This window comes from Ctenopharyngodon idella, chromosome 10 (genome assembly GCF_019924925.1).
Source record: "Ctenopharyngodon idella isolate HZGC_01 chromosome 10, HZGC01, whole genome shotgun sequence".
NCBI classification, from domain to species: Eukaryota; Metazoa; Chordata; class Actinopteri; order Cypriniformes; family Xenocyprididae; genus Ctenopharyngodon; species Ctenopharyngodon idella.
In genome coordinates, this window is record NC_067229.1 from 37,276,215 (window position 1) to 37,298,956 (window position 22,742).

General features: G+C 36.9%; 1 protein-coding gene across 1 annotated transcript in view; it reads right to left on the reverse strand.

Moving 5' to 3' along the window:
* med13a (mediator complex subunit 13a) overlaps nt 1–22,742 on the reverse strand; it is a 75,256-nt gene that overhangs the window by 36,406 nt on the left and 16,108 nt on the right. Inside the window, exons 3-4 of the mRNA XM_051909178.1 lie at nt 13,148–13,316; nt 1,694–1,839 (exon numbers count right to left, since the gene is read on the reverse strand). Of these exons, the coding sequence (XP_051765138.1) occupies nt 1,694–1,839; nt 13,148–13,316 (315 nt within the window). The remainder of the gene's footprint in view (nt 1–1,693; nt 1,840–13,147; nt 13,317–22,742) is intronic.

A 22,742-nucleotide genomic window follows, 5' to 3' on the forward strand; every position in this document is an offset into this window, starting at 1 on the left:
GGGATGGAGGCGGCGGACTTAAACGTAACCTTAATCATAAAATGTACATAAAAAGAAAACGAGCGGCAGCGACCGACTGCGGCATATAGGCATAATAAATACAGCAACGTAAAATGTTGCATGCTCTTGCCCCCTGCCCTGCCTCATACCAAAGTAATGTTATTAAAACTTTAATACATTAGCTCGTCCATGAACATGACTTCTGCCCGAGTCCCGTCGGGTTGTTTTCCATTGGCTGTGGAGGTGAAGACAACAACTCCCATGATTCCATGCTCATTTATGGCTTCATCAAGCTATGCCTTTGTTTTGAATAAACAACCTCTAGCAGAAAACCTTACATACTGTGCCTTTAAATAGGCCTAAATCTTCTAAAGTGCGATGATTTCCCACCATGGGACACGTTCATAAATGGCAAATCCTTAACCTTTTCACATGTCAGTTTAAAATATTCTAACTGACCCCACAACGTGTTTTTTTTGTTTGTTTGTTTGTTTGTTTTTTAAGGCAACCATTATTTTAGAACATTTCACCTTATTATTTCCATGGCGATGCGTCATGCTTGTCATGTGACACACCGCAGCCACAATAGCACTGTATGACAGATGTATCGCTTTTATTTCGTTTTCCTTTTTTATTCAAAATATTCTCAATTGTTAGCTATGACATCAACTACCTGATATTCCAATTCTCAATATGTATAAGTGAATGTGTTTTGTCGTTAAAAACATTTATAATGATCATGTTAGCTGATCTATAATGCGCGCCGCCATGTTAGTTTGCACCGCAATTCAGAGAATCAGATCTGTCGGATTTACAACACGTCAATTCCTCCACTTCTCCCGAAATACATGAAAGTAAGTGGCCAGTGAAGTGGGAGAAGGATAGAGTAAACTTCATAGTTCCCTACACAATGTGTATCTGATATGAATAAAACACGTCATCAATTTATAATTAAAAGGATTGTTATTGCCGCTTCCATAGACATCAGTGTGTATTTTTCAAACTATAAATGTATTGTTTTGCTAGTACTTATGTGAATTTAAATGTATGAACCCTAAAATAAACATTATGTGGTTGAAAACACTGAATAGTTGTGAGATATGACAAGCGCTGAGTCTCTGAGTCTCTGGCTCAACGCCAGCCAAAGAACAAAAAGCATATCTGAATTTAGCAGTTGATCACGTGATGCACTAAATGTTCTAATCACACCGGTGTGATCATACGCGTCAAAAGGTTGAAGTTACCATCACTAACAGCCTTTTGGAAGGACCACTTAATTCTACCTTTCTGGAACTTAAAGGTTTGCTCAATAAAAATAAAAACATCAAATCATACAGTTTGCTTCTGTTTGAGCATTTCAGGATTTAAGGATGTGCAGAAGTCATCATCAGGACGTCAAGCCCTGCTCATGTTACCGGTAATGAAGAACACTTCCCTCTTCCCCAAGTACCTACAACAGGAAAAGGTCTTTAACACTATTTCTGTATTTTAATTTTTTTTTTTTTTTTTTTTTTCTTCCTCGAGATAAGGAGGGGCAGACTGGATGCCACTGGGCTTTACTAATTATAAACCTCATCTCAGCTTTGATTAGAAAGGAAATGCTGGAAAGAGTAAAAGGGAGAAAAGAAACAAAAGCAGAGGAGAGAGGGGGGGAAAGATGAAAAAGCATATCAAGTATAGAGTGTTCTATCACCTTGGAATGGGCTGGAGGCCTGCTGGGCCAGTGTCAGGTGCTCCTCGCTCAGGTGGTACACGGGCTGGTGCTGGTTGATCTCCACACTGGTGCACACATTACTGTCTCCATGCAGGAAGAACGTGAAGGAGCAAGACAGGTGTTCTCTAAGAAAGAGAGAGAGAGAGAGAGAAACAGGTGTTTAAGTTAAGCAGCAACACGTGCTTCAACAAGAAAGAAAGAAACGGATTAATCATAAAAACCCAACTACTAAGGATGTATCATCTGATTGGATTTCTAATGCATTTACAGAATGAGTCATATAATCAGCGTCACTGCAATCTTGTGAATCATTTAACTGCCATCTGATGTGATCATTACATGCCTAAACAAATTGTATTCATTTGTAACTAAAAACAGTATTGTCAATATTTCAAATACGTGAGAAACATCACACATCATTGAGATGCAAGCGTCTGCTCTTTAACCTCGAGGATTACACTGTGTTTGACCCTTCTCCTCATGAATATGCATGAGGCTCTTTAATATATGTAAAGGAACAATAACACTTCTTCTACATTAGTCACACTCTGAGCTCTGTAAAGCCTGAGCTCTGTGAAAATCAGTCCAAACTACACCAGCTTCCTAATATGTGCTTAAAACCCTTCGTTCCACGGCGCATTAGAGTTGCTCTGCTGATCTGGAATCATCGCAGGCATTAAAGCATCTTAAAGCAAAAGTAGTCCATTGGCAAAATTGCTTAACCAGAAAAACCCTCTTGTATTTCCATGAAATGCCACTGCATTATGCTTTAAAAGGAAACATTTGTAAAATGAAAAAAAGTTCCTGCATGAACTCATTATGCTTGCTACGGCAATTGTTGCAATTACTATTGCTTATACTTGGGGTTAGAGATCTGAACAAGCCCCATACCGAAGTATCAAACAAAGTTTGTGCGACAAACATAACACCTCAAATTCATGCATTCAAGAGGTACGTTTTTACTTTTTTCTAAGCAATCAGTTTTAATGATTTTTACCAAGAAGATACTAAAATGACAACAACTTACAATGAAGGAGGGACACAAGCTATGTCCAGAGAACAGAATATCATATATCAAGTCTTGCACTGTACGATTTTGGCCACAATTTGGCTATCTGAGACCAATTTTTGTAAATGCTAAAAGATTCCTCTGATCCTAGGCCAAAATCTGAAGTCTTTGATCACTAGTTTGACATGTTCACCATCAGCAGAGTAATGACACGAACTTGGATTGATGATGTAAAACCCCGGACGAATCTTCTTGTGTACGCGTCCGTTTTTTTAACACTTCTTGACTGCCGTACAGTCTGACATTAATGACAACTGAGATCCTACAGTGTGACATGGATTACAGCGAGGATCATGTTCATACAGTCTGACAAGCAACAATAGTAAAGGACTATTATAAATCGTACAGTGTGCACCCGGGTTTAGTTCCACAACACTTATTCTGGATATATAATAAAGTGGTTATGGATGTGTCTCTGGTCCAGCCAAAGTGGGAGGATGTTTTACAGCAGGCTGCCCCCTGTAGAGATATTAGTACAACTGCCATCTGACGTTATTTTAGCCACACACAGGTCTTAAACGCTCTGTACAACAATGCACACAAAAGGAGGCTCTCTGAGCGAGCTCAATACTGCTGCACCATCAGATTTGATCACATGGTCTACACACACAGTGTGCTCAATAACAGCATGCTCCTGAAGTTCTCTATTCAGTGACAGACAGAGCGATCAGTGTGTGCCTCACTGACCAGCCCCAAAACAAAAACATGACCTGTAACCACTGTTCCTGCCCAAGTTCACACCAGTCCAAAATTATCACTCAACAAATGAAAATAAAAAAAACTGTCTTTGGAAATGAGAAAATAAACAGAGCAACACCTGTTGGCATCTTCAGACACCTTATCCCTAAGTGGGCAATTCATCATCAGATGTTTAACTAAGATGAATACAATTATGTCTTCATTAGGGCTGGGCGATAAAACGATAACGATATGTATCGCGATAGACACGTGATCGATATCAATAAAAAATGTGTTCGATAAAACGTTCAATATTTTTTTAATTCTTCGTCAGAAGAAAACAGAGGTTGCGAAGCAAGTTTGGTTGCATTAACAAAGGCACTCGCTCTCTGGTAACCTAGCAACGTAGGGAGTGACACGCTAACAGCCAATCATGTAACAGTATCATGTTTGGTTGCGCCATATCGTTGTTGTGTGCTGGTCTGCTGGATTCCTCTTCAGTAACCGGCAACTGATAAGCAGAAAATGAGTGCCGCAGCGAGCGAGGAAATTGTAAATAAAAGAGGAAAAGTCAGCTCGCCAGTATGGCAGTTTTTTGGATATTATAAGTCTGACCGTAGTCAGACCAATGTCGTCTGCAAATTATGCAAGACTGGTAATACCACGAACTTGATGTACCACCTTAGCCGTGCTCACCCTTTGGAGCACAGCCGTATTCAACCAACAACATCTGTAGCTGCAACACCGCACAACATTTTAATTATTTGAGTGTTCCATGGTTGTTGACATTTCTGTCTTAATAACTGAGGGGATTATGATCAGAGGAAGGTTAAGTTTAAAATAAAAATGTTTAAATGTAATATATTTTTCTCCTGGTCCTTATTTTAAATGGGTCAGAAAAAATATCAATAATTATCGATATCGACCGATATGAAACACTGATATCGTGATACAGTTTTCAGCTATATCGCCCAGCCCTAGTCTTCATATTTTTGAGACAGAGGGACTTTTTATTTATACTTTATGATTCTGCAAGTGGTTGTACTTTTTGTCACAAAGAAAAAACAAATAAAAATACTTAAACAGTTCAAAATTTTAGGGTCAGTACATTTTTTTTAAGAAACTAATACTTCAGCAATGGCATTAAATTGATCAAGTGAAAGTTAAGACATTTATATGTTACAAAATATTTCCATTTCAAATGGTGTTCTGTTGAAATCAGATTTCTGAAGGATCATGCGACACTGAAGACTGGAGTAATGGCTGCTGAAAATTCAGATTTGCATCACAGGAATAAATTATTTTTTAAATGATATTAAAATATTTGAAATTGTAATAATATTTAACAATATTACTGTTTGTAGTGTATGTTTAATCAAAAAAGTGCAGCCTTGTTGAGCACAAGACTTCTTATTGAAACAAAAAAATGTTACAGACTCCAAACTTTTGATATGTCTGTTAAAAATACACTGCCTAAGTGCAAACCAGTTTTATGGTCCCTGCAGCAGTCATCCGAAGACAAAAATAGAACTCAGGACACCAGCTACTCCTGATAACACTAGCTAATTATGATGACTGTGCATTTCCATCTAAAAAACAAGAAAAAGAAAAAAAAAAAAAAAAAAAAAAAAAAGAGAAAAGAGGTCCCAATCAGGTAACCCAATAAGGTTTAGAGGGGGGGAAATTAGCAGAATGAAAAAAAGAGCATTAGGAAAAAATAAATAAATAAACCGCTTGTGGTGAGAAAAACAGCATGAGAAAGAAAAAGAAAAAGAGAGGTAACATTCCACAGTTGTTGTAGTGTTGGGCTGTTACTGATTTCCTGAAAGCAGTGGCTCTGGTCAGGGCGTAGCAAACTCCTACAACAAAACCCACAAATACACTTCACATCTCAATTCAACGACTTTACACATGCAGCACACCCAGGCACAGGCAAACAGGTGGTGTCTGCGCCCCTGTGGACAAGTCATCTGAAAAGCCTCTCTGTCTAAGTATCCAAAATAATTCACATTTAACTGTCTTGTCATGCAGAATGTTCAAAGAGCTACTGGATAAATCCTGCTTCAGTCATTTGAGTGTGTTGATATTGTTAACTAATCTTAAAACTATTTAATAAAAAATAAAAAAATAAAAATAAAAAAAAATACTAAAAAGTTTCTTAATTAAAATAATGCTAAAATAAAATATAAATATTAGATGAAATACTTGCCTATTAGATGAACTGTTGCTATAGCAATTAACTGAATAGTAATTTTAGTACTCGAATTTAAACTAAAAATAAAATACTAATATTAAAAAATAAGACAAAAGCTACTAAAACAAATGAAACTGAAAATATAAACAATTACACTATAATGGTATATAAATAATACTAAAATAGTACTGGAGTGTTAAAAAATGTAAAACAAGAGATGATGTGGAGACAGTCAGTACAAAACATCAAATTCAGACATGATTTACTCATTCATATTTTTATTTTTGGGTGAACTATCCCTCTAACATGTCACATGTGTAAAACCACATGACAAACTGTCTGTCTTCCGTCACCTGACCAATAGCAGTAGCAAGATCAGGTGATCAACTGAAGGAACATGCCGTTACACTGCCTCTCTCCAAACCAAACCCCTGGAAGACGTCAGCCACTGTACTGAAGTGCATTAGTAACAGCAACTCATTTACCACAAATAGAGAACTGAGACTCTCTGAAATACCTTCAGATTAAAGCAGTCGACCACAGAGCAATGGCAGTTAACACACAAACATACACGGTCTACTGCATCTATCAAAGATCCTCCAAACAAAGCCTTTACACACACAGAGAGAGAGAGGAGGACATCCTCTCACTCATTCATGAAGTGTGGCCTTTAAACGAAGCGCTCAGAGTCAATAACAAAACTTAAAAAGCCTCTAGATTAGACGACTAGAGCTCATATTCTGCACGCTTTTACCGTTTGCCTCGTCATAACAGCTGAACAAACCCGGCTAGACGGTTCTCAAACAAAATGTTAGTTAGTCAACAGTCACTTATGCTAATTAAATGTTTATTGATCTTATGTAACAGGCTTTCACTAAATACAAAGCCAATGTTCTAACTAAAAGAGGACCTGATTGGCTCCAAGCCATAGAGACTCTCAATCTTGACAAACAGCCACACAGGGATGGGTTTTGAATTATGCTTCAAATGCAAAATTTGTTATAAAACTAATAAACGGAAAACAATTAATAGCGGTGCTCCCTAGAGACTGTATTTGGATTTTAAAAAGTGAAGCAAGTAATTTCTAAGCTACAAAAATTCAAGACTTTTTTTAAAACATCTATGATGTAGAATGATTTTAAATGCAATATGTATGGGTGCTCGTTTTCTTTGTACACTTTTGCATGTAAGCTGATGTAGATCTACTCTATAATGCTCCTTGAGCCAACAAACCCCTCTAAAGTGAGCCAGAACACCTTGACTTTCTCAATATACCGCCCATAAATTCCACCCTCAAAATTAAACTTTATAGGAAAAAGGGACTTTTTTTTTTTTTTTTTTTAAATCAACATGCTTTTTGAAAATAGGGGGAGGTGCCAGACCAGAGACCCTGGAACATCTCCACAGATTGTAAATCTATTCACTGCAGAGACTCTCCACACACACTCCTTAGAGCAAAGATAGGAGCTTCTGATGAAGTCAATGTACAGGGTCAAGGCCAGAGTGCAGTGAGCATCTGAGGAGAAGGAGACGAGATGGATGAGAATGAAGAGGCAGGGGGAAAAAAACAGAATAAAACTGGAGAGAGAGTTGAAATTTCAGCATTCACCATTGATATCTATGACCAGTGTGTAGCGTCAATAAGTGTGTGAGTGGAGTACAGGAATGGGAAATGAGAGTAGGAGTTCTGGAATGTCAGGAATCTCACATCAGTCTCGTGGAACTGAGCTCAGAAAGCAGCAGAGAGGAGCTGGGAGCTGTAGCCTGGGCAGGGTTCTAAATTTACAGCGATCTTCTGGACGCACCCTGAATGTTCCAGATTTACTACACTGTGTTTATCTGAAGCTGTCCAGGAGTGAAGGGTAGAAAAATGGATATCAGACTATATAATGATGTAATCTGGACATGCCTTTGAACTTAAACATGAAACAATGACAAAATGTGTGCAATCACACATGGGATCTACCGTTCCTTTCCCATCCAAATTGCAATAACACGGAAAAGGCCCAGACAGAATCTGCAGATTTTTTTTTTTCTACACTAATTTTGAGGAATATCTGCAGAGTTATGTTTAAAGTAGGGCTGCACGGTTAATCGCAATTAACAAGAAATCGCTCTTAAACTGATATGACTTAGGCTGCGATTATGTTTTATGCTCAGCTTGCCAGTGAAGCACAGCTCTGTGATCAGTAGTAAAAGTACTGCAAGTTTGAGTTGCTTATAACATAACATGTTTTTACTCCAAACTCGCGTCACAACTCCAGTTGAGTGTTTGAAATAGCATCCTTTTGTGAGATGATGCGGCTTCTTAAACAGAATAAGGCACACAAAGTATTTCATAGTATTCTATACAGTGATAAAGGCTATGTCGATTAGCACTGAAGTATAAATATACTTTATTATCATGAAAATACCCGAGAAGGCTTGAAGAACTCAGATAAACCATATACTGTCGTAGTCGTGTGTTTATTAGTCACGTTTAAATCAATCAATCAAAGTGTTTCAATCTTCTGTTTATTCGGCTACAGTGATAGTATGATGCCCATAAGGATTTCCTGGAATGACATGAGTTATCATACTTCTGTGGGGCATAATTGGAGTTTCCGCACAAGATCGCCCTCTGGCTTTCAGATAGAGCAGCATTTAGTACTGATCACAGAGCCGTGCTGCACTGACAAGATGCACATTTAAAAAAAAAAAAAGTAAACGTAGCCTTTGCCAAATCGCATGCAGTTTAATTTCAATTAATCGTGCAGCCCTAGTTCAAAGCTAAAATAATAAAATTGGTCCAAATCTTTAAAGTCAGCATGATATGGAAATTCACCCCATCTATTTTTGACATGCATCTTAATTATCTTTTTTTTAATTCAAAATATCATAACTGGACCTTCCAGTGAATTGACAGATTTCTCTCTGATGATGTAATTATCTTTCTTACAATCATCAACTAGAATCTCGCCTTCAGATTTGTCTCCATCCAGCCAAGTCACGCCTTACATCCTTTTATTTTCTGATAATCTGTTTGACTTGGATGACAATACAGAAGAAAACCTGTCACTACTTCTGTTCCATCACTACATTTTAATAAATGACCATGTATTTATTGGGGGACTCGATTTATTGAACTTTGCAAATGACAGATGCCCTAATTCTGCAGAAAGATTCTGTGTGGGTCTGGTCATGACCGAGACAAAGAAACAAGGGACCTGGTGTGGAGAAATTCATCCTTTTAGCAGTATAGCTACAGCAAGTTCATTCATAATAGATAAACACACCAGATCACATGCCGCTCCACTCTCTGTGGAATCCCGTTGCTGAAAAGATGTTGCATCTGCTGGTGTGTGAATGTGTTTGTGACAGTTGTGTGCAAACCCCTATAAAACATCCTAGCCTGTAGTGTGTCATAGATGTGCATCTCAAGGAGACCGTGCATGCATTTCTGCATGCAAATGATTTTGTGCCTATGTAAGCGCATGATTTTATTACGTGAGATTTCTGCGGGTGTGTACAGATGTTCAGAAATGTGTGCGGTTTTACACAGATCGTGATGGATATATTGAGCACTGCAGCCGCAGTTGTCTCCTCCGCTGCCTTGCTAAGCAAACAGAAAAATCACAGATGCATCTTTAATACCCTTTACAGTATGACTGCGCCACTACACCACAATAATTGTTGAGTGCCGTGAGTGACGTGCAGGGAATGCATCATGTTCTGCACTGGCTCACGCATCACCCGGCTCCCCTACGAGCACTGCCCATAAAAGAACACACTGTGGATTAACCATGGTAACAGCTCACACCCACCATGAGAGAGAGAGAAAGAGTGTGCACGATCACAGCTCTGACCTGTATGAAGGATGATGTAAGCAGCTAAAACACATCGGGTTTGGTTACAGAGCGGCACCGTGTGACAACACAGCCAGCCAATGGGAGAACCGCCTAGTGACTGAGCATAGTTACACAAACACACACACACAAACTACAGAGATATATATGGCTGGAGTGTGTAAGTCAAATAAATAAATAAATAAAATCTAATAAAACAAAACATGTTCTCTGGCATTCCTCTGAGCCCAGCTTCCGAGCTCCCTTCCACACAGATCCTCTAATTATAGAGAAACCACAAGACACTTTTGCTCATACGCAAGACAACACAGCGCAGAACAGAACAGAAAGGGTTTGGGTCTATTCACGAGTTGGAATTCTTAAAAAAAAAGAAAAAGAAAAAGAAAAAGAAAAGAAAAAACCTGCAGGGAAAGATAGAGGGGGAGAGGAAGCAAGCGGCGCTGCTAAGGCTGTCTGTGTTTTCCGTGCGGAAGGATCTAGAGGGCGGGCATCAGGATAAGCAAAGGTGGGGACAACACAGGCCTGAAGTCTAACAAGTTTACTGAGGTAATCCCTCAAAAGAGAATGCAAGTGTGCACGTGTGTGCTGCGAGTATGGATCCACTCCTTAAACACACCTTACCTAATCTAAACAGTGCACAGAGGTTAAAAACAATATTAAAAACAAATTGCAAAATATTATAAAAATGCAGCAAAAGGAGTAATATTGTGAAATATTATTAAAATAACTGTTCTATTTTAATACATTTTAAAATTTAATTAATCTCGTTGATGGCAAAAATGCCATTAGTGTTCAGTAGGTATGGGTTTCATACTGCTTATCGGTCCAGTACTTTTAACAGTTTTCTTATTGGTTCTTTGTGTTGATGCACTTTTGAGAGATGTTTGGACAGACTGCTTGTCTTTCCACACTTACAAGAAAAAGTCTTGTTACACTTGTGGCAATGAGCACTGTCTGCATCGACTCTAGTGAAGTGTAACCACACTTTTGTATGTTTAGCTCTCTCCGCCATTGTTACTAATTAAGCAGGGGCATTCGTGTTGTGTGCACTGTAGCGTGAAAGAGGCACATACTCTGATGCAAGAGAGATCTCTCTTCTGGATTGCGAATAGCGAAAATGCATTATAGACCAAATATCTTTATATTATAGCAAATTAAAAATGGTTGGTGAGAAAATTTGCAATGTATTTTCTGAAATTCTCCAGTACCAAAAGCAAAACTGATTACATTGGAGCTTATTAATACTACAATCTTTCATAGTTTAACCCGAGGCCCATTTAGTCCTTATTTAAATATTTTTTGTTCCAATCTCAAAATATATTTTTGAATAAAATCACTCAATGTTACAAATGAGTCTACTAAATAATATACCGTACATAAATTGGACAAGTTGTGGCCAATCTGTGATGTCCTGCCAGTTTTCCATTTATGAATGGAGGCCTGTGAGGATTCAGATGTGTTTTGAGATTTTATGGCATGCAAGAACCCACAGCCATATTTGTGACAGGTGATATCCTCTAAGGGACCCACGTGTGTTCTGCTATGGTGGCTCTTCAGGGGCAAAATTAAACACCTGCTTGGTGGAAAAAATACAAGACGTGAACTTAAGACGCTTAAGATGCTTAAGACGTGAACACACAACCATTCACTGAGGGATTTGGCACTAAGAGAGACAAAAGCAAACTTTGGGAATCAGTGTAGCAGGCAGAAATTCTAATCATCATCCAGCCCATTACTACACAGTGTTCCCCGCTCCTCTGCCTCTGAGTGTGTTATTTAAAAGGCTCAGTGAGTACCGAATGAGAATCAGATCCCTTCAGTTCACACTATCTTGTCGTAGGGATGCAGGGACTGAACATACAAGACGACCACTTACACACATTAAGATGTTTTACCACACATTCTGGCTCTTGACGAGGAAGTGAAGAATCAGATTTTACCAATATGAGACATTTGGTGTTATGAAGTAAAGCTGACCACAGACCAATGTTTGGACTCTACAGAAACTCTCGATACATCTCTCGAGACTCGAGACATCATGCACTGCTTCGACATTAAAGTCCATCTTGGAATGTACACAACAATTCAAAAGTTTGGGGTCAGTATGATTTAAAAAAAAATAATAATAATTAATACTTTTATTCAAAAAGAATACATTAAATTGATTGAAGTTTGATGAACAGTAAATTCATCAAACAATCAGGAAAAATATATATCAGTTTCACACAAAAACTATTTTCAACATTGATAATAATACGAAATGCTTCTTGAGCTCCAAATCAGCATATTAGAATGATTTCTGAAGGATCATGTGACACTGAAGACTGAGGAACAGCTGCGGAAAATTTGCAGAAAACAGCTTTGCTGTCTCAGAAATAAAATTGTAAAACATGAAAATAAACAATTATTATAAATGATAATTTCACAATATCACTGTTTTTACTGTATTTCTGATCAAATAAACACAGCCTTTGTGAGCATTAAAGACTTTTAAAAAATAAAATAAACGATAATGTCTTTTGAACGATAATGTAACAAGAAGCAAATCTGTTACAAGCTCCACATTAAAATTTCTTACTTTTGCTTCTAACATCTAACAGATGGAGTCTATACATTTTATCAGTTTACGATAAGAGAGGGACAAAGGGTTAAGTATATAGTAAATATGCAAGTATTTAATTAATAATTAATGAGCATGTAAGCCGTGGTTAACACGTCAAGCTATGGTGGTCATTTGGTTTTAAATGCTAGTTGCAAAAAAAAAAAAAAAATAATAATAATACTTCAACAATGCCATCCAAAGAATACTAATAGAAAGAGGGAAGGAGGGAAGGAAAGTGACTGTATGAGTGAAAGAGGGTAAGCTGAAGGAGGAAATGCTGTTGTTCCTTTTTTCTGTCACTTTACGGTGATTTGCAGACAGACAGCACCATAAAAGACAGAGCCACAGTTAGAGCATTGTTAACCGATCTCAAAGGAATGTGTGTTTCAACCATGTTTAACCAACAGACTCTGATCTTTCAAAATTCAAGGGCTCTAGGATTAAAATATTAATTTCAGTATTAAACAATGCCTCAAATACATATCATGCTTTGAGCTTGAAGACTACCAACCTTTTCTGTGATTTGCTGAATGAAAAAAAAACACTATTATGAACACTATTTTGAACCTACTTGAAAGCTGTCTGGCTGTGCTAATAGAGTGTATAAATGACCTTGAGCACGATAAGAGAAGAGCGCAAATAAATGACGCTGTGAGGAGAGAACTGTGGCAGAGGGCAGAGAAAAGCCAAGCTGCTCTTTTTTTCCACCTCTACACACGTCGTCTCAGTTTCTTATCAAAGAGCACAGATGCTGACAGGGAGAAATCCAGCGCTGGAGACAGAGCACTTGCACGCCTGCAAGAAACGTGCCAAGAAGCTAATGTACACAAACACACAAGAGCGTACTGCAGCCTGAGAATGGTGCATATATAATTTTTCTAATGTAAGGACTACAATGGATGATGCAATTTGCAAACACTGTAGCCCACAGCATAAAAGAGTGATTTATTAATATCTCCTCAAATCTCCATCAATGCTATGATCAAAATATGATCATACATGAATAAAGATAAGAACATCTGAACAGAAATAGTATTCTTCTTACCTTTTGTTTATGGGCTTCTCGTCCTTTTCATAGGGTTTAACAAACCATTTTCCAATGCGTACGAAACTGCGGTTCATCAGACAGCGCTCCAGCAGGTTGTGAATGGCCTTGAAGAGAAGAGTTCGACATTCATAGGACAGACCGCTCTCCCACACGCCGTCATCCTCGCCTGTGGAGAGGACAAACACACAGAGACCCGGTCACCAACCTGCTGCTGTCTATAAACATTTGATGTGACGTTCATAAGGAAAAGCAATTTGCAGAAGTAAGTGACAGAACGCAGACAAAAAAAGAAAGATCTACAACTTTTTTTAAACAAAGGCAAAAAAGTATTCACTTCACTAATACAATAGCTGCAATTTTTAACTAACCAGAAGAAAAACAAACTGAGGCTGCATATCTGCACCATACTAAATTCATTCTGCAAGTTTCAAATTACATCTCTCTCTTTAACTACAGAAAACAGATGAACATTTTTATTACATAAAATCTTCACCTTCCTGCAGTTTGTCTCCTTTCTGAACACACCAGCTAGACTGGGCCATTTCTTAAAGTCCCCCTGTAGTCAATTTTATCCTTTAAAACTCATCTTTGATCACCAAAATGACATATTTAAAAGTTTTTTTTCCTGTGAAAACAAATTCTTCATGCCTTAAAATAGCTTGAATGAAACTCTTCACCCTTGCTTCATTTAGTATACCTGGACTCATGAATATGCTAATTAGCCCCGCCTCCACTCACACACACCAGCTCAGAGATCCACTCGGTCAACTTACTGAGGTAAACGCTGTACAATGGTATCGCTCTTTACAACATCGGACATATTATCAAACAGCTAATAATGTGTTGTTAATGTTACACAAACCATGTTCCCATTCTTCATCTCAGAGTCAGACAGCTGCCTTCTAAAAATCCATTTCCTTAAAAACGCTTTGAACAACTCAGAACGTCAGTGGAGAAAGGCATATAGTTCATTATAACATCGTAATAAACATCATATACCCACTATATTGCTAAATCTACCTGATTTTTCATATCAACAGAAAAATGTACTTGGATAACCTGGCTTCTTTTGAGACTCCCTTGCGCGGTCAGTTAATGAATATGCTAAAGCCCACCGCCACGTTGACGTGATTGGCTACAAGGTAGTTGTCGTCACAAACACCAGCGATTTCAAACCACGTTTTTGACTGTCTTTAGATCACTGCAGTTTTAAAGAGCAAATACTTAGCAATGGTGTTGACTTATGAATTTGCACATGGTTTGTCTTAAAGCATATTAAAAACACCACAAAGACATAAACAATAGAGCTGCACGATTAATTGTAAAAAGATCGCGATCTCAATTCAAACACCCACGCAATCTTATTTATTAATGACAACGATTCGCCTGTGTCTATTAAACCTTTGACAAAAATCCTACTGGAACATTCACATCTGTGTTCATGCTGCCGCTGATCCAGAGAGAGCAGTTTTGAACCACACAGTAGTTATTTCAAAGACTATATATATAGAAAGACGCTTCACTCCTATTAGTTATGAATGGGAGAAACTGCAACGTGCAATATGGCAGAATACGTCACTCCTAAGTAAAAGAGCCAATCTCTGATTGATAAAGTCATTGCGTGACTGCAGCTGCTGTTAGAAGCTCCGGTTCCCATAGAAACCCGAGACTAGCGATTAGAACTGCACATGCGCATTGGCTCGTCTAGCCTGAAAAATAAACTCTTTTAACGCTATTTGAGCATAAGAAACAACATTTTTGGGACAGTTCATGTCAGATTTTGTTGCTGATTTGAAATATGTTATTTAATTGTGAGTTTGCCAAGCAGTTTTTGAGATTTCAGGATTCCCACAATCAAATAGATAGGACTTGGTCTTGGATGCCCAAAACAGTTGCAATTTTAATATTCAAATTATCACAGAAGTACTAAGATACAAGTTTACAGTTAGGATATAAACACTGGACATCAGATAGCAATCAAATTAGAGCAAATCTAAACTTACGTGGCGCTTCAAATAACTGTTGTATAAATTACCTCGTTACGCCACTAGGTGTCAACAAGTGATTTTGTCATTGAATCATTCATTCAAAAGATTTGTTAAACCCCGATTCATCCAGTAATGAAACAAGTATTTATTAATGAGTCATTCATATATTAAAAACCATTTTCAAATTAATTAAACATTTTCCGGCAATTAGAGTCTAGCAATTAATATTTTGTCAGGACCTCTAGTAAATTAGATGTTATTTTGTTTAGTTGTCTATTAAGAATTGTGGGAGAATCGCAATCTCTATTTGAAACCAAAAAATCGTGATTCTCATTTTATCCAGAATCATGCAGCTCTAATAAACAACACTGAAAACTTGATTTCACCACAGGGGAACTTTAAATCTAAAGAATATAAATGTCAGGTATGTACATGTTTGACAATTTCAAACAATGCTGCATCTAAACACTCAAATTTAAAACAATCCAGAGCTCCTGCTGAGATTAAATCAATTAAAAGCTTTGGGCATTAATTGAATTTAAACGAAACCTATGCTCCTGCAGAGTTTAAAAGAAGAAAAAGATTTCTGAAGCACTAGTTAATTTTAAAGTAACAAAGGATTCTACTTGTTATTTTTTTTATTTGATTTGAGTTTTAATTAATCTGATGCACTGATTCTATCAAACGCCATCTTGCCTTGCACAGACTAGTCTTGCAGGTACGGTGTCCAACGGGGCTGTAAATCTGAGCGCTGGTTTGTTTCTGGATCACGTTCGGCTGTGGCCTCCATGCTTCAGTAATCTCATTAGGAGTCACTGCTTAAACCTGGCAGCTCTTAAGCTCCTTTCAAACATGTCTCTGTGCAGCACAGCTCCCTTGAGCACCCAGGGGCTGCACGCATTACACCACCCACCCACACTTGCCCGCCCGCAGGTCTGCAGATAGATACACAACAAATCCACTTGATAAAACAGTAACAAACAGCTCAGATAGGATTCCCCAACACCGCAGACGTCTGAGACAACATAATTGCCACAGTGTTATAAATCAGACACACATTTAGATTAGGTGACAACACAAATGCACTTAATTATTTGCAGGTAAAAAGCAGCTGAACATTTCTTCCTAACCAATCACAACAGGGTGTTCTTATGTGCAACCCTCTCTCTGGCCATGGTATACGAGTTGTGTATATTTAAAACGCAGTTACTGTACCAGTTGCGGCTAACAACTCTCTGCATGTTTGTTTGTTTTTCCTTATGATTGCATTTTAAATGCTTTGCATAAATGTTTAAATAAAAGATATTGTAGTTTGTGGCTACTTTGATCAAGCCATCAGCTATCAGTAAGAGTACTGTACACTCAGGTCTGCATAAACTATTTTACCACATTCCTGCACAATCAGCGTTGAAGATTCATTGTGGGCCAAATCATAAGGTCATTCAATCAGAGTGTGTCTGCATGCAGTGAAATAAGCGCAGAATGAACGCAGAAGAAGAACTGGAATCAGGCCAGAAGGCAAATCTATAATTCGTTGATGTCTCCTGAAAAGGCAGCAAGTAGCACAATTCACTTTTAAAGGATGTCATTGATTTGACTAACAGCTTGGCAACAATGAAACACCTTGTCTTTTGTCAAAGCAGAGAGAAAGAGAGGTAGGGAATGAGAGAGAAAATGAGGTGGTTTTGGCTGTCTCATGCATCTTTTAATAGCCTAAGTACAGGTCCAGCTACTTTTCACCTGTACACAGATACACGCTCTTGACAGAATCATTCAAGGTAAGAAACATTAACCTAAGAGTCCATGAAACTCTCCCATTCATGTAACATCTATAAAAAAAATAATAATAATATATATATATTTTTTTTTTTATTAATATTTAATATATTATTAAAAGGTTAAAATTAATCGATTTGTAAGCTAAATATAAAAACATTATCTGAAAATGATTTTCCTTCATAAACATTTAATATTTCCTTCATTAAATATTTAAATGGTGGGCGTCATAAAACGGATTTATTCAAACATACATTCAATAGGTATTGAAGTATAAGAGAAGTATAAGTATAGCCTGTAGTGCATATATTTAGCAAAATGCTCCTTTATAAGTTCATTTTTGTAGCTAACTAACGAGTCTTTGGACACTGAACAGCTTTTCTGAGGTAAATGCAATGGTAAATGTGACACAGAACACCAGGAAAGATCGCGACAGAGACGTGACGTCTATGATCTCACTCCAGTTTATGGGAAAGTAGCCCATTTTCGATTCTTGTGAGGTTTATTGTGATGCTTGCCTTGATTAAACTTCCCGCGTAGACTGCGCAGATATCAACAGCGCAATGGGGTTGGTGTAGGTTGCCAGGTTGAGGTCACCAATGGGTTTGAAATTGTATGATGTGTCGATTGCACAAGTAGAATGCGTTTCATACAAGATCTGGCAACTGGACAACCTTGGAATAATATATTTATGTGATTATTCTTATAAATGAGGTTTGGCCCATACAAATTACGGAAGTTTCCTGAGAGAAAAAGCAAAACGGGAGAGGGGCGGGAGATGGGTGTGAAATACGGGAGACTCCCAGCAAAAACGGGAGTGTTGACAGGTAGACTATGTGGTCGGTTCATGTGCTCTCTGCGTGAACCGAAGCGCTACAGCGATCTATCACTCCACCAAGTGCCAAGAAAGATCGCGACAGCTCGAGAGACATCCATGGTCTCACTCCAGTGTATGGGAGAGTAGTCAGTCACTCGTCATGTTTGATGAATAACAAGTGAGCCGAGGGATAGAACACAATTACATAAATCTCTAAAATTACTACAATAGCAATAGGCTAATGCGTGAAGTGAATGAGTGTAAACTGAGCACAGCGCAAAACAAATAGCTGCGCTGTAGGGCTGGGCGGTATATCGAGTTTGTACGATATACCGATATATTTTTAACATACGATAAGAAATGAGGCGATACCATTTATATCTATATACAGTAGTTTTATACGAGCGCATCTGAAAAACAGCGGTGGACGTCGCAGGGTGCTGCTGCGGGGAAAATGCATAATACAGTTTGGCTTGAACATGAGACATGCTTAATATTAAGGGCTTTAAAAATAACTCGTAAGATTAAGATATAGTTAACACTTATCTTAGGCCTATCGTTTAAAGCGGCTTGCCCCGTCAGATGCTCTGACAGATTCATATGCTGACATTTGCGCTGTTTAATGCTTTTGTGATGTGGTGTTTTCCTAAGCGCATAACTTACATTTCACAGGTATATTCTCCATCTGTAAATGTTAGAAAATCATACAAATATTTCCATTTTGCTGTCAGGAGTGGATGAGCCTTCTGCTAGCGAATTTTATTCTCCTCTAAACTTCATAGACTTCCGTGAACGAACACCGCCGCGCGCATTCACGCCAAACAGACGGAGCTCAATAGAATGGGATCACCATAATTCTGACTAAAATAAACATTTTGATAAAATGTTTGTTGAACAATAAATGTGCCATATGTAGAATTTGAAACCTACAAGTAAGTGTATTTTTATGATAGCAGTAAATATATATATATATATAAAAAATATAATTAGTCTGTGCTTTTGTTTTTATTTTAATTTTTAGTCTAGTGAATTTAACTTCAAGCATTTAAGCATTATTTTTATTTTTAGATTGTAATGTTACAATGTTAGAATGTAAAGTAACTTTCTCTTTTTTGCACATACTGTAGGCCTATTAGTGTGCCAGACTACATAGTTACATTCACTATATTTGTATTAATAGCTTTCAATATAAAATATATTTGTAGGACATTAGGCAGAATGTTAAATTAAGATTTTTAAAAAGTAAATACAGATTTTTTTTTTTCTTCTAAATCCAAATAGAAAAATGTAGAAAATACCGAGATATATACCGTATATCGCCATTTAGCCAAAAAATAGAGATATGACTTTTTGGCCATATCATCCAGCCCTACCGCGCTGTTTGTCTCTCTCAGAAATCAGAGCTTTGTCAAAATTAGTCTAACACATCAATAAAATACTGCTTCATGAACATTTTTGACTATTTGATATGTATTTAAATGTTTAAACCTTGCGAGATGATAGATGATATGATACACAAATGAGTAAAAACTCTAATGAGCAGCACGTTCGTAAATCAAATAGCCATGTTTCTCTTGCGTTTCTCAGAAATCAGCTTTGTCAAAAGTAGGCTGCTATCAACTAAAACGATAGCAAGTCAAGACAGATGTAGGACTATATTTTTTTCTGCAGCCAAATGCCGCACTCCGGAGATCCGGCACGGTGCTGGAAAACTTTAAGCCCTGTTTCTTAATATGCAAAAGACAACAAAAAGTATGCCTCTAGCCTACCAATAGAAGACAGTAGTAGTGTACGATACGAGTAATATTACATCTTACAATATAGTTATTTTGACTTTAAATACAGTTTTTAATATTTTACCACTAAAATATCATAATACATGTACCGCATTCAAATGATACGCTTTTGTGACAGCGCAGCACTGCAACACCACATGACCGTAACCGCAACAGAGAAAATAATCCAAAATCTCTACTGGTTGACAAATTTCTACCGGTTTAATCGCCCATCCCTAATTCATACCATGCAAAAACACCATAGACGGTGCTTTTAATATGAAATCTCAGCTATAGGTAATACGTCCTGTGTTTTTTCAGACTGTGAGCCTGTGCGTTAGGATGGCATTAAGATGATGAAAACCCAATGAAGGCATCACTGTCACTTCCACTTTCAATAACGGCAAATCATCCGTCTCACTTTTTTTATATAAACAGCTGCCATAAAGTCTGCTGTTGTGTGTCAACGGCATTTCATTCCTACTTTAAAACAAACCGTCATGCTCACTATTTCTACTGGGGAAGGAGGCACCTGGTTTCTATCAAGCGTTCCCTATGACCTTGTATCTCATGGTCTAACCACTGCCCACAGAGTGCAAAACACAAAAGAGAGGAAGATAGCTGACTTACAAAGACACATGCGCTCAAAAGACTGCAAAACACACTAACTGCACTAAAACACCCCTGAAAAATGAACACATTAAGCCTGGAGTGCAAAATAATATTAATAATAAATAAATGCATAAATGATGCTGCCTCTCTACATGCATGGAATTTGAGCTGTGCCAGGAATATTGTTGAACTGACAGTGGCTGTGTTAGTTTTGTAAGGGTAAGACACCAATTTTTAGAAACTGAGTTGTTTGTTTGTTTTTTGTTTTTTAAGTTCAAGTTATCAAAAGAAACAACTGAATTGACTTCAGGACTCGTAACAATATAGGAGTAACACACAAACCACCCGGTTCACACAGTCCAGCCAAGTTAATCATGGGTGGATATAAGTCAATATAAGAGAGAGAGAGAGAAAAAAAAAAAAAAAGGACATTACAATTAAAAACCAATATTATTATTATTATTACCACACCATAAAAATCTATTAGTATTATCATCATCAATAATAATAATAATAATAATAATAATAGTCAAACTGCATTTATTATATACAATATATATTATGTACAATAATAATTAATAGTTTTAAAGCAGACTAGGTTCCAAAAACAGTGCACATTGGAAAATGAGCAAAGACTAATCACTACTAAAATTAAAAACCATCAAAAAAAAGTAATAACTAGGGCTGTCAAAATTGACGCATTAACGCAAATTAATTTTAACGGCACAAATTTTATTAACACGCATTTTCTGTTTGATCCATGGCCTAGCCTGTAGTTGGAGAAATGGAGATGCAGCCGATCAAGATGCACGCCATCTTCCAAAGCACTTGCACTCCCGTGGCGTCTGTCATTGCTATGCAGCCATGAACCGCGCTCTCCACAACGACAAGGAAGTTTCAGCAAAGGATAACCCTTTATTTACACTTGCACTGACAATTGTTATTGTTCTTTTAAACATTTAATAAATAAATAAATAAATAAATAAAAAAGCAAAAGATAACCCTAAATTAATTTCTAGCCCTTGCAATAGCTCTACTATTAGATATATTTATGGAGATGAGAAATAAAAACCCACCCTGTACAGCTATGATCAGCTGTTTGGCTGAGCTTTTGATGTTTTGTTACAGAAATAATGTAAATATTACAGATTAAAATGTGCGATTAACTTGCAATTAATCACGAGTTAACTCATGACAATCATGCGATTAATCGTGATTAAATATTTTAATCGATTGACAGCCCTAGTAATAACATTTAAATTTTAAATATTTAAAATATTACATAATTCTATCGATGCAGCATTTCTGCACAAAACACTTATTATAATTATTATAATGAATAACTGAAAAGTTTGAGAATCATAATAACATAAAATGTGTATAAATTATATTTACACATAGGTGGTGTGTTTCTTCACTTGTCTCACAATCCAATTAGGAGTCAAAGGGTAACGATTCAATATTAAACAATTCTCGGTGCATCACGATGCATCTTTTCCTAAATATTTTATTAATAATAATTACTATATTAATAAATCACAATATAATTCTTTGTTATTTTGTCTGTTATTAAAAATAAGAACAAGGATGCAAATAAAATAAAAAAAAAACCAGTAAAACAAGTACAATAAGGAAGAAACAAATGATTGATTAACAAATTAACAGTGCTTTAATTTTTTTTAATTTAACATTTATATAACAGAGGCATTCAAGTAATAAATACAGAAATCTAATAATCAAATGTAAAAAAATAATCACTGCATAGTCTTTAGTGTATTAATTACAAATACATTTATTATTATTAAAGCTACAAAAGTTATTTAGTCAAGAGCAATGGTTGATGCCCTCTTTTCTTTTGTTGCCTGATTAACATTAATGACAGACAGGAGCAGGTTTGTTTTTCACCCCGACTGATTATATTCATTTAAGACAAATTGACAATATATTTGACAGATATTTTGAAATAATTGTGTGCATCTGACCATTCAAGTTCAATACGCCACTAAAGAGAAGTGATTTCAATCAGCAAAAGTAACACACTGAGATCTTTGCTAATGGTATTTGCTGTTTAATATCAAGCACATCCTGCATTTTATTTTCACATTCATGCACATACTTTTCGTAAAAACCAAAACATCAGATGGACATACGCAATTTTATATTAATATATAATAAAAGTGGCCTTCATTTACAATAACTTAATATGTACAGCACATTGTGTATTATAGGCCTGTTTCATTACATTTTTTAAAAATGTTTTTATGCATCAATGGAGATGCATCATTTACATCAGCATCACAAAAACGATTATATTCCACAGCTCTATTTATCTATTTACACATATACAATATAAATTTTAAACTGTTTCAAATATGTGTATAGAGATAATAAGAGAAATTCAGAGCTTTACCATAACCTGACCATAAACAGGAGGCCAGAACATGCTGGTCTTTTCAGCAGTTCCCTGTATTATTCAGTACACCAGCAGTGAGCACCATATTATCATCCCTCAGACACATGGGCTCATAATAGCAGGACAGTGAGCCCTTAGTGTAGAGCTGTTCCCTACAGCCACAGGTTCCTATGCAGGAGTCATTAGATCAGCTGTAGGGTCATTAAACAGA